Source organism: Malaclemys terrapin, chromosome 10, assembly GCF_027887155.1.
Source record: "Malaclemys terrapin pileata isolate rMalTer1 chromosome 10, rMalTer1.hap1, whole genome shotgun sequence".
In the NCBI taxonomy this organism is placed as follows: domain Eukaryota; kingdom Metazoa; phylum Chordata; order Testudines; family Emydidae; genus Malaclemys; species Malaclemys terrapin.
In genome coordinates this window covers 67,567,692-67,581,672 of record NC_071514.1, presented here as the reverse complement: position 1 = coordinate 67,581,672, position 13,981 = coordinate 67,567,692, and the positions used below count along the sequence as shown (strand labels likewise).

At 43.6% G+C, this 13,981-nt stretch overlaps 1 protein-coding gene across 3 annotated transcripts in view; it reads left to right on the top strand.

Moving 5' to 3' along the window:
• The window catches only part of SNX29 (sorting nexin 29), a 490,357-nt gene that overhangs the window by 228,482 nt on the left and 247,894 nt on the right, over positions 1-13,981 (top strand). For all 3 annotated transcript variants that reach the window (XM_054042042.1, XM_054042043.1, XM_054042041.1), the window contains one exon: positions 8,152-8,268. In XM_054042042.1, the coding sequence (XP_053898017.1) occupies positions 8,152-8,268 (117 nt within the window). The remainder of the gene's footprint in view (positions 1-8,151; positions 8,269-13,981) is intronic.

Below are 13,981 nucleotides of genomic sequence, written 5' to 3'. Positions count from 1 at the left end.
ATGAATTTTAGTTCTGCTGCCCAAATAAATCTGTTAGTCTTTAAGGTGCCACCAGACTCCTTGTTGTTTTTGTAGATACAGACTAACACGGCTACCCCCTGATACTTGACACCATGCAAGGCACTAAATTTAGCCGTATGGAGTGGAAATCCATCAACCTCAACAAAAAACTTGCACAGATACAGACAGACATCATCTTCCTCTCCAAATGCAAACAGATGGACATCATACCAAAAGGACTGAAGGTAAAAAATCCATTGCAATCAACATACTACACTGAGTATGGTGAGAGACTGTGCCACACACTCTCAAAGAAACTGAGGAACCACCTGATCAGCATCCTGTACACCAGACAGGAGAAGATCAAGAATGAGCTCTCAGAACTGGAGACTCTCATACAATACCAGCCTTCTACACAAACTTCCACGTGGCTGGACTTTACAAAAATGAGACAAGCCATTTACAATGCTCACTTCACTTCTCTACAGAGGAAAAAGGACTGTAAGCTATCTAAACTAATACCTGCCACTGGGGGCTATAACAATGGTACCCTCAACTCATCTAACAACATTGTCAATCTTTCCAACCACACACTTAGCCCAGCAGAAGAGTCTGTCCTATCTCGGGGACTCTCTTTCTGTCCCACCATCCCCACGAATATGATACAGTTCTGCGGTGATCTGGAAGCCTACTTTCGTCGTCTCCGACTCAAGGAATATTTTCAACGCACCACTGAACAGTGCACTGACCCACAGGAACCCTCCTACCAACACTACAAGAAGAAGAACTCTGCGTGGACTCCTCCTGACGGTCGAAATGACAGACTGGACCTCTACATAGAGTGTTTCCGCAGACGTGCACAGGCTGAAATTGTGGACAAACAACATCACTTGTCCCATAACCTCAGCCGTACAGAACGCAATGCCATCCACAGCCTCAGAAACAACTCTGACATTATCATCAAAGGGGCTGACAAAGGAGGTGCTGTAGTCATAATGAACAGGTCAGATTATGAACAGGAGGCTGCCAGGCAACTCTCCAAGACCACATTCTACAGGCCACTATCCTCTGATCCCACTGAGGAATACCAAAAGAAACTACACCATGTGCTCAAGAAACTCCCAGCTACAGTACGGGAACAAATCTACATGGACACACCCCCAGAACCCCGACCAGGGGTATTCTATCTGTTACCCAAGATCCATAAACCCGGAAACCCTGGACGCCCCATCATCTCAGGCATTGGCACTCTGACAGCAGGATTATCTGGCTATTTGGACTCTCTCCTCAGGCCCTATGCTACCAGCACTCCCAGCTATCTTCGAGACACCACCGACTTCCTGAGGAAACTACAGTGCATTGATGTTCTTCCTGAAAACACCATCCTGGCCACCATGGATGTAGAAGCACTTTATACCAATATTCCACATGAGGATGGACTACAAGCTGTCAGGAACAGTATCCCTGATGAGGCCACAGCAAGCCTGGTGGCTGAGCTTTGTGACTTTGTCCTCACCCACAACCACTTCAGATTTGGGGACAACTTATACCTTCAAGTCAGTGGCACTGCTATGGGTACCCGCATGGCCCCACAGTATGCCAACATTTTTATGGCTGACTTAGAACAACGCTTCCTCAGCTCTCGTCCCCTAACACCCCTACTGTACTTGCGCTACATTGATGACATCTTCATCATATGGACCCACGGAAAGGAGGCCCTTGAAGAATTCCACCTGGACTTCAACAATTTCCACCCCACCATCAACCTCAGCCTGGACCAGTCCACACAAGAGATCCACTTCCTGGATACTACAGTACAAATAAGTGATGGTCACATAAACACCACCCTATACCGGAAACCTACTGACCGCTATACGTACCTACATGCCTCCAGCTTCCATCCAAGACACATCACACGATCCATTGTCTACAGCCAAGCCCTAAGATACAACCGAATTTGCTCCAACCCCTCAGACAGAGACAAACACCTACAAGATCTTTATCAAGCATTCGTAAAACTACAATACCCACCTGGGGAAGTGAGGAAACAGATTGACAGAGCAAGACGGGTACCCAGAAATCACCTACTACAGGACAGGCCCAACAAGGACAATAACAGAACACCACTGGCCATCACATACAGCCCCCAGCTAAAACCTCTCCAGCGCATTATCCACGATCTACAACCTATCCTGGAAAATGATCCCTCACTCTCACAGACCTTGGGAGGCAGGCCAGTCCTCGCTTACAGACAACCCCCCAACCTGAAGCAACTACACACCACAGCACAGAAACACCAACCCAGGAACCTATCCCTGTAGCAAACCTCGTTGCCTACTCTGTCCCCATATCTACTCTGGCAACAGCATCAGAGGACCCAATCACATCAGCCACACCATCAGGGGCTCATTCACCTGCACATCCACTAATGTCATATATGCCATCATGTGCCAGCAATGCCCCTCTGCCATGTACATTGGCCAAACCAGACAGTCCCTCCGCAAAAGAATAAATGGACACAAATCAGACATCAGGAATGGTAACATACACAAGCCAGTAAGTGAACACTTCAATCTCCCTGGTCATTCTATTACAGATTTAAAAGTCACTATCATTGAACAAAAAAACTTCAGAAACAGACTTCAAAGAGAAACAGCAGAACTAAAATTCATTTGCAAATTCAACACCATTAATCTGGGCTTGAATAGGGACTGGGAGTGGCTGGCTCATTACAGAAGCAGCTTTTCCTCTCCTGGAATTGACACCTCCTCATCTATTATTGGGAGTGGACTACATCCACCCTGATTGAATTGGCCCTGTCAACACTGGTTCTCCACTTGTGAAGTAACTCCCTGCTCTCCATGTGTCAGTATATAATGCCTGCATCTGTAACTTTCACTCTATGCATCCGAAGAAGTGAGGTTTTAACTCACGAAAGCTTATGCCCAAATAAATCTGTTAGTCTTTAAGGTGCCACCAGACTCCTTGTTGTTCAGGTAATTACATTATTGGTAATTAACAGTTTTGGAAAGCTATCCCATAGGATCAGATCACAAAGTCTTGGTTTTATGATTTCCACAGGTAATTCCAGATGGTTCTTTGATTAATCGATTAATATGAAAGTGTGTTAGTCATGTGATTTTAACAGAAACGTAATATGTCAAACTATAGAGGACCACATGTTGAGGATGCTGCTTATTTTAAATATTAATGTGGTTTTAAGATCTCTGTTGATCAGATTGTATAGTTTTAATTGCATATTAGTGGCTATTAGTGTTCTTTAAAAATGCATAGAGTTAAAGCGGCTTTTGAAAACCAGACTTCGAAAGCCTGTACCTCTGAGAGGCGTTTGGAGGAGCTTTATGCATAAATGCGTCAGTCAGATTTTCTTTCTCCTTTTTCTTTCATATTCCTTCTGGAGAAACAATGAGTATTTTTCTAAGTAATTGGATTATCCTGGATCATTTATCGCTATTCCAAAGAAGTTTTCAGTCCTCTTAGGAGCCAGAGAAATTTTTAAGAGAAAAAAGTAGATATTGAAAAGAGATAAATAGATTGCTTATTTGAAAGAAAGCACTGACTGTTTTGAAGTTCTAACTGTAAACAGAAACACCAGGAAAGATCCCAAAATGAAATAGTCCCATAGCTACCTGTGATAGAGGTGGATTTCAAAGCAAACAGCCTGACATGGAGTTAGTGGTAGAGGTATGGCAGGTGGTAGAGCTACGGCATGCACAGAATTAATAGCATTAATTCATTATTTAAAGTGGTCGATATTAGCAGTTTTGTTAGTGATGTATATAGTGTCACTTGTGAAGAAGTAGACATTTTAACACCACTTGTGCCTAATCAGAGACTACTATGTATGAGGGCAGATCTACACTTAAAATGCTGCATTGGCTCTCCTGTTGACATAGCACTGTCTATGTAGAGTGTTAGGTCGGTATAACACTGTCACTAAGGGTACATCTACACTACAGGGGGGAGTCGATTTAAGATACGCAAATTCAGCTACGTGAATAGCGTAGCTGAATTCGACGTATCGCAGCCGACTTACCCCGCTGTGAGGACGGCGGCAAAATCGACTTCTGCGGCTTTCTGTCGACGGCGCTTACTCCCACCTCCGCTGGTGGAGTAAGAGCGTCGATTCGGGGATCGATTGTCGCGTCCCGACGGGACGCGATAAATCGATCCCCGAGAGGTTGATTTCTACCCGCCGATTCAGGCGGGTAGTGTAGACCTAGCCGCAGAGGTGTGGATTTTTCACACCCCTGAGTGATGTAGTTATAGACCTTGCCTTAGTTAAGATGCAGAAATTGTGTTTTTAGGTATCTTTTATTTTGACTAAAATAAGCTTACTAATTTACTAGCAAGTGTTTGAAGTTAAACAGCCTTCATCAAGATTGATGTTCAGTGAACAGTTGGGATTTGAATACATAATGCCATAGTTGTTGGTGTTGGAAGTCTTAATGTTTTGATCTTATCAAAAGAAGCCCGAATAGATTAATTAATGAGGAAGTCTCTAATCAAATGAGGCTGAGGAGTGAGCCCCTCTAATGGGATTAAGTAGAACAGAAAAGCATGACAAGTACAGAAACAAAAGCAGTGAATTAAAATTGCACACAACAAGCAAACAACTGATATATTAATGCAGTGTTAAGGTTTCCTAGTTTAAAAAGTCAGAAAGTTCAAAGCTGAAGTGTCAACTCAACCATATTACAAGTTTTGCATATTTTGTTATCTATAATTTAAAATTAACACTGTTAGTATTAAACTTCTTATTTAACCACACAAACAGTGATAGAAGTTTCTATGTATGTTCTGCTGAGTTAACATTACTATGAGAACCTTCACTTTTGAATTTTCTGGTAATTTTAAAGTTCTTCCCCATAGCACCACAACGAAGAGAGTGAGTGGTTAGTTTAATCTTTGAGACCATTTAATAATTCACAATTCGCTGAGGTTCCCACAATTGTTTGGACGTTGATGACACAGTAAACAAAGAACTGGCCTTAGCCCAACTCTTTGTCCGCACTAGAAGAAAGACAGAAGGCCATGGATGTAGTTTAATTAGGCTACAACAGTGGTTCCCAAACTTTAACAACCTTTGAACCCCTTTCAGTAAAATGTCAAGTCTCGCAAACCCACTCCTAAAAATGAATATTTCCAGGGATTTTCTCATTTACCTGAGTATAAATTATAAAAGCAGTGATCTTGGAAATATAAAATTTGTTTTTATGACATGCTTATTACACACTGTTTATTATTAAGCGTCCCTGGCCTCTGTTTGCCAGAAGCTGGGAATGAGCGAAAGGGGATGGATCATTTGATGATTACCTGATCTGTTCATTCCCTCTGGGGCACCTGGCACTGGCCACTGTCGGAAGACAGGACACTGGGCTAGATGGACCCTTGGTCTGACCCAGTAGGGCCATTCTTATGTTCTTATTTATCATTACAGTATTTTTATTACATTATGAAAATGGCAACACACTTCCAAGATCTCACTTTCGTAGCTTGTATCACTTTGAATAAGCCTGTTATAAGACAAGGCTCCTATGTTTCATCAAGGAATATCAGATGTGAAACAGCATGAAGGTATTTAAGAAGCCAACTCAAAGAGTTCCTCCTACACAAGCATTCAGGTCTTGAGCAGTCCAGGCAAACAATGCACGTTACAATAAAGCTTAAACATGTTCATCATAATATTTTTAAAAACAATACTAGCTGCCTATTTAATTTTAAAAACAGCAAAAAATAGCCACCTCCCTTTCCATTTCTTATAAGGAGTCTTGAAGTTTAAATCTCAGTGTGATAGAGATGCTTGCTTTGATCCTCTTAGCTCTTGGAAGTCCAGGGGCTCTGGGCTGCTGACCCCGTGTTGCCCGAGGTTCCTAGGGACAGCTCTGGCCACCATTAGGGATTTTTTTCCCGAGAACCCCCTGTAACATTTCGTGAACCCCCAGGGATTCACGAACCCCAGTTTGGGAACCACTGGGCTACAATAATATCTGGGAATACCCAGCAACAATTGTACGGTGAGGGAAGGAGCGGATTGTCTCCCTGCTGTTCCAGACGTAGGAGCCCCAAACCGTCTTACTCAGTTGCCTTAAGAGATGCTTTCCTTCAAATCCTTTTCCAATCTATTTTATCCAATAACTGTATCCCTTCTATAATGTACCCACACTGGACATCCGCCACAAGTTTTATATATTAAGTTGTGACATAGCCTGCTTCCCGTCCCTTGTGGGGAAGTAAAAAAACCCCAGTCTGCTTTGGCCAATTGGCAGCGATGGAAAAATTCCTTTCCAGTCTCCCAAGCAAAAGGGCAACTAGTGTAATGCCCACAGCAGATCAAAAGGGAACCCAGTTGTTATGCCTAGTTCGTGGGTGGGTGCTGCCAGCCCAATCCTGGTAAAGAGGGCCTCTACAGGGGGCATAAATACTCCCCCCCTCTCCCCAAATCACACACATTCTTCTGATCAACAGGAAGGGCAGTGAAACTTGGCCCCAACTGCTTCCTGCTCTTCCTGTCCATCCCTATAAACTGTTCCCTATATTCTCATGTGCTGTAAGGGAGCCCTTAAAAAGGCAAGACCTCTTTCCTTCCAGCTAGCTGGACAAAGATCCATGTGCATAAAGGTTGCAGTGGGCATATTTTACATAGGATACCAAACAGAGGATGTACTAGTATTAGTGGCCTGTAAATGAAAAGTTCAATTTGGAAGAAAATTAGAATTGGGTGGTAAAAGTTTAATCTCAGTAAAATGTTTTTCTTTTTTAGGTATTTCTCTTATAACACAAGAAACAAAGAAATCAACAAAATCTCTATAAAGTGTTCTGAAATGCTTTGAGTATTTTAGATAAATTCACAAAAAATTACAGTTCAGAAAGCAAAATAGGCTCAGAAAGTCTATAAAGCATTATGTACTGTTTTATAGCAGTGCATATAAATTCATTTCTTCTGGGTCATGTTAAGACCATGGGCTGAATTCTCCAGTCTTCTCTGTCCTAATTCTGGATTCTGGTTGGAGATGACCAGCTGAGAATTGCCTTGTGCAGGAGAAATCTTCAATGGCATAAGGCTGGTTGAAGTGGCTCCTGTGCCAGCATCTGCTGCACCTCCTTCTCCACTCTCCCATAAGATGGATAGGTGGTGTGGTACAGACTTAAAGGACATTTTGCCAATCGTGTAAGTTAGAGCAGCTCCCCGGGCATCCTAACTTCCACTGGGCCTGGTTCCCTGCTCCTTTGAAGAGGAGACTACAGATCTACTCTGAAAAAATAAGTCATGTAAATGGCTGCGAACAAAATCCAGAACTGTTCTACACATTACTACAAAATAGAATGTAGTCATGTATTATTTAGATCATTAGAAAGTTTTGTTTTAAAATCAATATTTAAACAAATTATATTTTTATGTAAATATACCTTTCTGTAAGTAAAATTTTGGAGGTCAATATTCTCTTTCACATAAGTCTGAGTTTCATCTTTGGTTTTTTATGCAGCAGCAAAAGGTTGGGTTATTTGGTTTCTGAGACTGTGCAAATACCCTTTTCTTTCAGCCCGAATTGTTATCACAAAATATCATACAACTTGGGACAATTTGGTAGTTTCTGCTTGAGTGGGATAGTAGGAGCATTGCAGGGCACAGCTCTGGAGCAGAGCTGTATGTGAATTGCCTGTGTGCACTGTTTCTAATTTAAATTATTTCTATTAATCCATTACTTTTATGAGCGCTTTTCATTCATCCAAACAATTAAACCGACAATAGTATCATATGAATTACTACACTATTGGTCCCTTGTCACCCACCTTTCTCAGATACAGGATATAAAGTTTGAACTGAAATGTTGTGTGATCAAAGTAGATGCCAGTATCTGCATTACAATTGCAAGGTAACCTGGTTGGTATGAGTCAGGCCGAGATTTTTATGTGTTGTAACTGCATTTGTCTGTCATTAATGTTACTGTCCAAACTACTACGTTAACAATACTGTGCATTAATTAGGAAATAAATATTTTTGATTTCACAGGAACTGTATACATGGATATGAAACTATATTGTTGATCTTTTCAATATAGAGAGAAATGTCTTCATCTCGGGAGCTTTGTTCTCTTCTATCTAACATTTTGGTTGTATGTCTTTCAGGTGGCAGAAATGCATGGGGAGCTTATAGAATTCAATGAGCGACTACACCGTGCTTTGATGGCTAAAGAAGCTCTTGTATCCCAAATGAGGCAGGAACTCATTGATTTGAGAGGGCCAGTAAGTGTGTTTGTGTATTTCACAGCTTGCTTATTCTCTAATTTTCAAAATATACTACAGCGTAATAGTTTTAGAAGTTTTTCCTATTGTAAAGGTCACTTCAAATAAAATGCCTACTGTTTTATAAAGAATAATGTGGTTAATAATGCATCTGTCAATAACTCATGACCTCTAGTCTCTTCCTTTGTTGTTTATCTTGTCTTTAGCAGTATTCGTTACCAGAAATTGAAAAATAATAGTAAAATTAAATTGGCATTTGAACCAAGAACTCATAAATTGTCCTTTATCTTTATTACTAATCTGAATTTTTTATATTGAAAAGTTGGCACAATACATGTAGAGTAAATATAATTGGCAGCTTTTCAAGTAGCGGGTTACATGTATTACCTGTAAATGTTCAGACATCTATAGTCAATGTATTCTGAAAATACTTTGTAATGTTCCTAGGGCAATTCAGTTTCTCAAAGATAAGCTAAGGACTTTTGGAAAGAATATAAAGGCAAAGTATTTCAGACATGGAGTGATAAATATAAATAATTATGTTATATACTAGGCATGGATGTCCTGATAAACACATCAATGTCCTAAAATTTCTTTATGAAAGCGACTGTTCTGAGCAGCACTGGCTCCTAGAGAGAACCTTTCAAAGTACAAACAGGAGTCAACCATGTTTGCAGTTTTTATTACCGTCATTCTTTACCTAATTGCTGGGAAGTTTACAGCTGGTGTTGAAATCATTTACGGAATGGATGGAAAGCTATTCAGGCTTAGCAGGCTGAAAGCCAAGAGTAAGATTTCCACAATATCTATTGTTGAACTTCAGTATGCTGTTGACAATGCAATTTTTGCCCAGTCTGAGAAAGATCTTCAAACTATCTTGAATGTGTTTGCCGATGCTTACACGTGTCTTGGTTTCACTCTTAATATCAAGAAGACTAAAGTGCTCTATCAGCCCTCTCCAAATGAGCTATTACATGCCCCATCTATCAAAATTAATGGAGTGGCACTGGAGAATGTCGATCATTTCCTCTACCTTGGAAGTCATCTTTCCTCCAAGGCAGATATTGATGCAGAAATTCAAACTCCCATGGAAGATGATCATACTCTGTAACGAGTGATCGCCCATCATCATCATACTAGGCAATTGAGTTAAAAGATGCTAAGGCATTAGAGACAGTTTGTTGAGTTTCTCAAACAAAAAAGGGCAGGATAAAAAGGAAAATAGAAATGAGACAAACACAATCTGTGGGAAGTTTCATAGCTTCACCTTCACATTGTCTGAGTAGACCGGAAGAAGGACAGGAGACACTTATTATGAATTTTATCAGGCCGCAACTTCATTATATAGGTGTCTGGGACTACCCAGCAGATAAAGTGTACAGTGCAGGCAAATCCATGTTTATTCAAATCAATTCTCCGGGGCTTTCACCAGCCCCCCTTTGTTTCCATCAAGGTCCCCCAGCCGACCCATGGCTTGGACCTTACCATCCACCACCCTTGTAAGAGGGTTAAGGTGGGCTATGAGAATGGGGTGTGGGCGGGGGGTTGGCTCCCTGCCATACCAATCAGAGGAATCCCCATCCCCCTCCCCCATTCTGTTCCTTTATCCAGTACCTCCTTTTAAGTCCTTTACCAGGCCATTTATCTTGTCACTGGCTGCCTTCCCTATGGAGTACCTACACTGGACATCCGCCCAACCTTACAAAATAAGTTGCGACATACAGCCTACCACCTTTTCTTCTTACCAGAAAAGGTCCTCCCTCACACCCGCTTTGGGGAAGGCAAAAAAACCTCACTCCACAATTCAAATGGTGCGGGAAAAATTCCTTCCCAGCCCCCCTTTAAAAGGAGCAACTAGCGTAATGCCCACAGCAGGTCCTAACCCAGCCTTCCATTCACCTCCACTAGGGGAGGGTGGGTGCTGGCTTCCTCGCAGCATGGAACAAAGAGACTTGCCCCACCCAGGTTTCATACCTTTATGCCCTTCAGACCTCAGATTTGGGGTGGGTGGGTGAAGGTGAGTCATTGCTGCAAAGCTGACCAACGAGCACCTTTTTTACAGCAGTTTCTGACCTCCTTCCTCCCTCTCCCGCCCCCTCCCCCATAAAGCAGAGCTGTCCTTCCTGGGTAAGCCCCAGACAAACTCTGCCCCACCTTAGTTGTGGTGCAGTCATTAGCAGTAACTACTGGGCTGTACTTGCCACGTCCCCCTACACAGTCTCTGAATTCTACCTCCCTCCCCAGCTATGGTTCCTTAGCTCCCAATTCTCTGAATCCTCTTGCTACATAGTCTATCTCCACTCTGCATTATAAGGCTGTATTTCCACTCACAGACTCCAGAATGCTCTGTTACTGGTTTCTTCCTCCTGACTATCTAACCCTCCTTTCTTTCTCCCACTCCCAAATTGACTCAACTCTCTCTGCTTCTGCCCCATTCAGCACATTACACTACTTTTCCAGGTCTCTTCCCAGTAGCAGATATGTCCTTTTTAAATAGGGCTTTCAGGTTCTTCTTGCATCATCTGCATGGGAGGCAGTTTTCCATGGAGGAAGAGAAAACTGTGCCTTTCTTCTCCTTTACAGAATTCCATTCTTTCAGGCTGGTTGCTTGCTCAGATCTTGGTGTGGTAAACATTAAGCTCTATGTGTAGTGTTCTTCATGTACTACATATTATGCAAACAACATTAGGGTAATAATAGCTGGACCAAATTCTACTCTTATGTATTGCTGTGTTGTTAAAATCTGGAGGGTTCTTCTTGGTCGCTATTGTATTCCACTAAGGGTTACACATATGCATCATGTCCCTGGAGTCTGAGAATTTGAAAATAGTGTCCACTGGTCCACATATGTGCCCTGGCTCGTGTCATGCTTTCATCTGAGACGATAAAGGGTGGAGTGGACCGACCATGTCTCCCATTCTTCCTCACCGCCATCTGGTCCGGGTCGGAACTTTCAGTGCCCTTGTCTCTGACGCACCTTTAAATACACAGTTGTTAATAGCTTTTAGAATTTGACTTTTATAGTAGTTTTACCAGTTTTATTGTAGTTTTATCATAGTTTTTAGTAATTAGTGTAGATAGATTGGGGGTTTGTTTCTCTATCCTCCCCTTCCCCATACTCACATGTGGGTACTGGACTATGCCCCCAAGCTGGGGGACCTCACACCCAGTGCATTAGCTTGAAACAATGAGGAGCATTCCCCTTGCCACTGAGTCCAAATCTGGCTCCAGGGGAACCACACCTATGGACCCCATGCCGGGGCCTAGTTGGGAGGTAAGGAAGTATACCCCTAAGGCTGATGTATTGGGAACCTTCACCTGCCTCTCCATTGAGGGCCCCTTCTAGTAGGTGCTCAGATAAGCTGGGTGGAGGAGGAACCCTTAGCTTGGCTCCAAGAGTGCCACCGGAACCAGTGAGATTTCCCTCTTCTCCAGATGAGACAGTGACTACAGTGTCCCCTTCAGCTCCGGATGACTTCAGGTATTTCCAAGAACTGCTGTGCAGAGTATTGGGGGAACGCCACATTCCCCTAGAGGAAATCCAAGACACCCAGCAGAAGCTCCTGGATATCCTCCATTCCTAGGCACCAAGGGTTGCATTGCCTATTAATGATGCCATTCTCGAGCTTGCCAGGACAGTATGGCATGCACACCTACCCCCAAAGGGGCAGAAAGACACTATTACATTCTGGCTAAGGATTCTGAGTTTCTCATCTCACTTCCTCCCTCCAAACTTCCTGGTTGTTTAAGCAAGGAATGAGCCAGACAACAGCACCCTCGCTCTACGCCATCTGACAAGGAAGACGTGCATTTGGATCTTTTGGGGTGTAATGTCTTTTTCTCAGCCAGGCTCCAATTTAGGGTTATGAACAATGAGGTGTTACTAAACAAATATGACTTCCTGAATTACAGCAAATTTGCTAAATTTGCTGATAGCCTTCCACAACAGGATCAGACTCATTTTCCGGAGCTCACTGAGGAAGGGAAGCTGGTAGCAAGAACAGCGCTCCAACTGGCAGTGGATGCAGATCCTCCAGGACCATGGCTACAGCCATAATTATGTGTAGGGAATCCTCTGGCTTTCCTAGTGAGGTACAGAACACTATCGAAGAGCTCTCCTTCGATTAATCCCATCTATTTAATCAAAAGACTGATGAATTGCTACATAAAATCCAGGACTCCAGAGCCACCCTTTGCTTGCTGGGCATCTACACTGCCACCCTGAAGTGTAAATTCTACCGCCCACCACCCACCCAACACTATAGATTCCCCTAATTCTACCCTCAGAGACCTTATGAGCAAGGCTGTGTGTCTGTCACGGAGGTCGTGGAAGTCACGGATTCCATGATGTTCCCTGACCTCTATGACTTCCGCAGTGGCTGCTGCAGCTGGTTCAGGGGCTGCCAAGCTGGACAGCCCCAGAGCCATCAGCAGCAACAGTTTGGCTGTGGCTCAGGGCTGGGGTCAGGGAATTGGGGTGTGGGGCCATGCCTACCTTTGGGGAGGGGAGAGCTCCCCAGAAGTAGCCGGCATGTCCCTGCAGCTCCTCGGCGGAGGGACCAGCGGGCTCTGCGAGCTGCTGCCCCTGCCTACAGGCATTGCCCCCACAGCTCCCATTGGCTGCGGTTCCCGGCCAATGGAAGCTGCGGAGCTGGTGGTCATTGTGGGCCAGCGCATAAAGCCCCCCCTGGCCTTCTCTCCCCCGAGGAACCTCAGGGACATGCTGGCCACTTCTAGGGAGCTTGTCCATGACTTTTTCTAAAAATACCTGTGACTAAAATGTAGCCTTACTTAAGAGCCACCAAAGAAGTGACAGAAAACCCAAAGATCCTGCCTCCCGGGACGCCCTTCACAGGTTTCCACCTCACAGCCTCAATCTCCGACTAGGAGATATTTATGAGATAACCTCGAGGGCAGCCAATCATATTGCCAACCACCTCACAAGCACCCTGCCCCCTTTTGGGATCATTTAACACTCTTTTCCCAAGCTTGAAGTGCGATAACAATGGACAAATGAGTGCTGAACATCATCCACCATGCTATATGATCTAATTTATTATGCTACCTCCTCTGAACCCCCCTCCATATCCCTTCTCAGGGACCACTCTCATGACAGCATTCTCACCCAAGAAGTGAATTCCTTGCTACAGTGACTGAATATCAAGAATACCCAGAATATCAAGGAACAGGGTTCTATTCGACCTACTTCCTCATACCTAAGAAGAAAGGCGGGTGGAGACCTATCTTTGACCTCCATCCTCTCAATCGCCTCATCCACAAACTCAAGTTGGCAGCTATTATCCCATCCATAGACAAATATGTGATTTATTGCTCTCGATATGTAGGACAACTATTTTCACATCAATATCCATCTGGCCCGCAGATGCATCCTGTGATTCATAGTCAGCTCCCACCATGTCCAATACAGGGAACTCCTCTTCAGAATAGCCACTGCTTCCAGAGTCTTCACCAAAGATTTCTCTATTGTAGTAGCTTATATCAGACGTCTTGGGGTCCTGGTGTTTCCATACCTCGACATCTGGCTCCTAGGTGCACGGTCCAGGCTCGAAGCCCAAATTTCAACCTCCCATGTTATTCAGCCTTCTTTCGTCCCTCAGAGTCAGCATCAATGTTGAGAAATGGATCCTAGACCCCACGCAATCCCTGGATTTGATAGCGGCCACCATCAGTTGAGTCACAGCATGGACCTGCT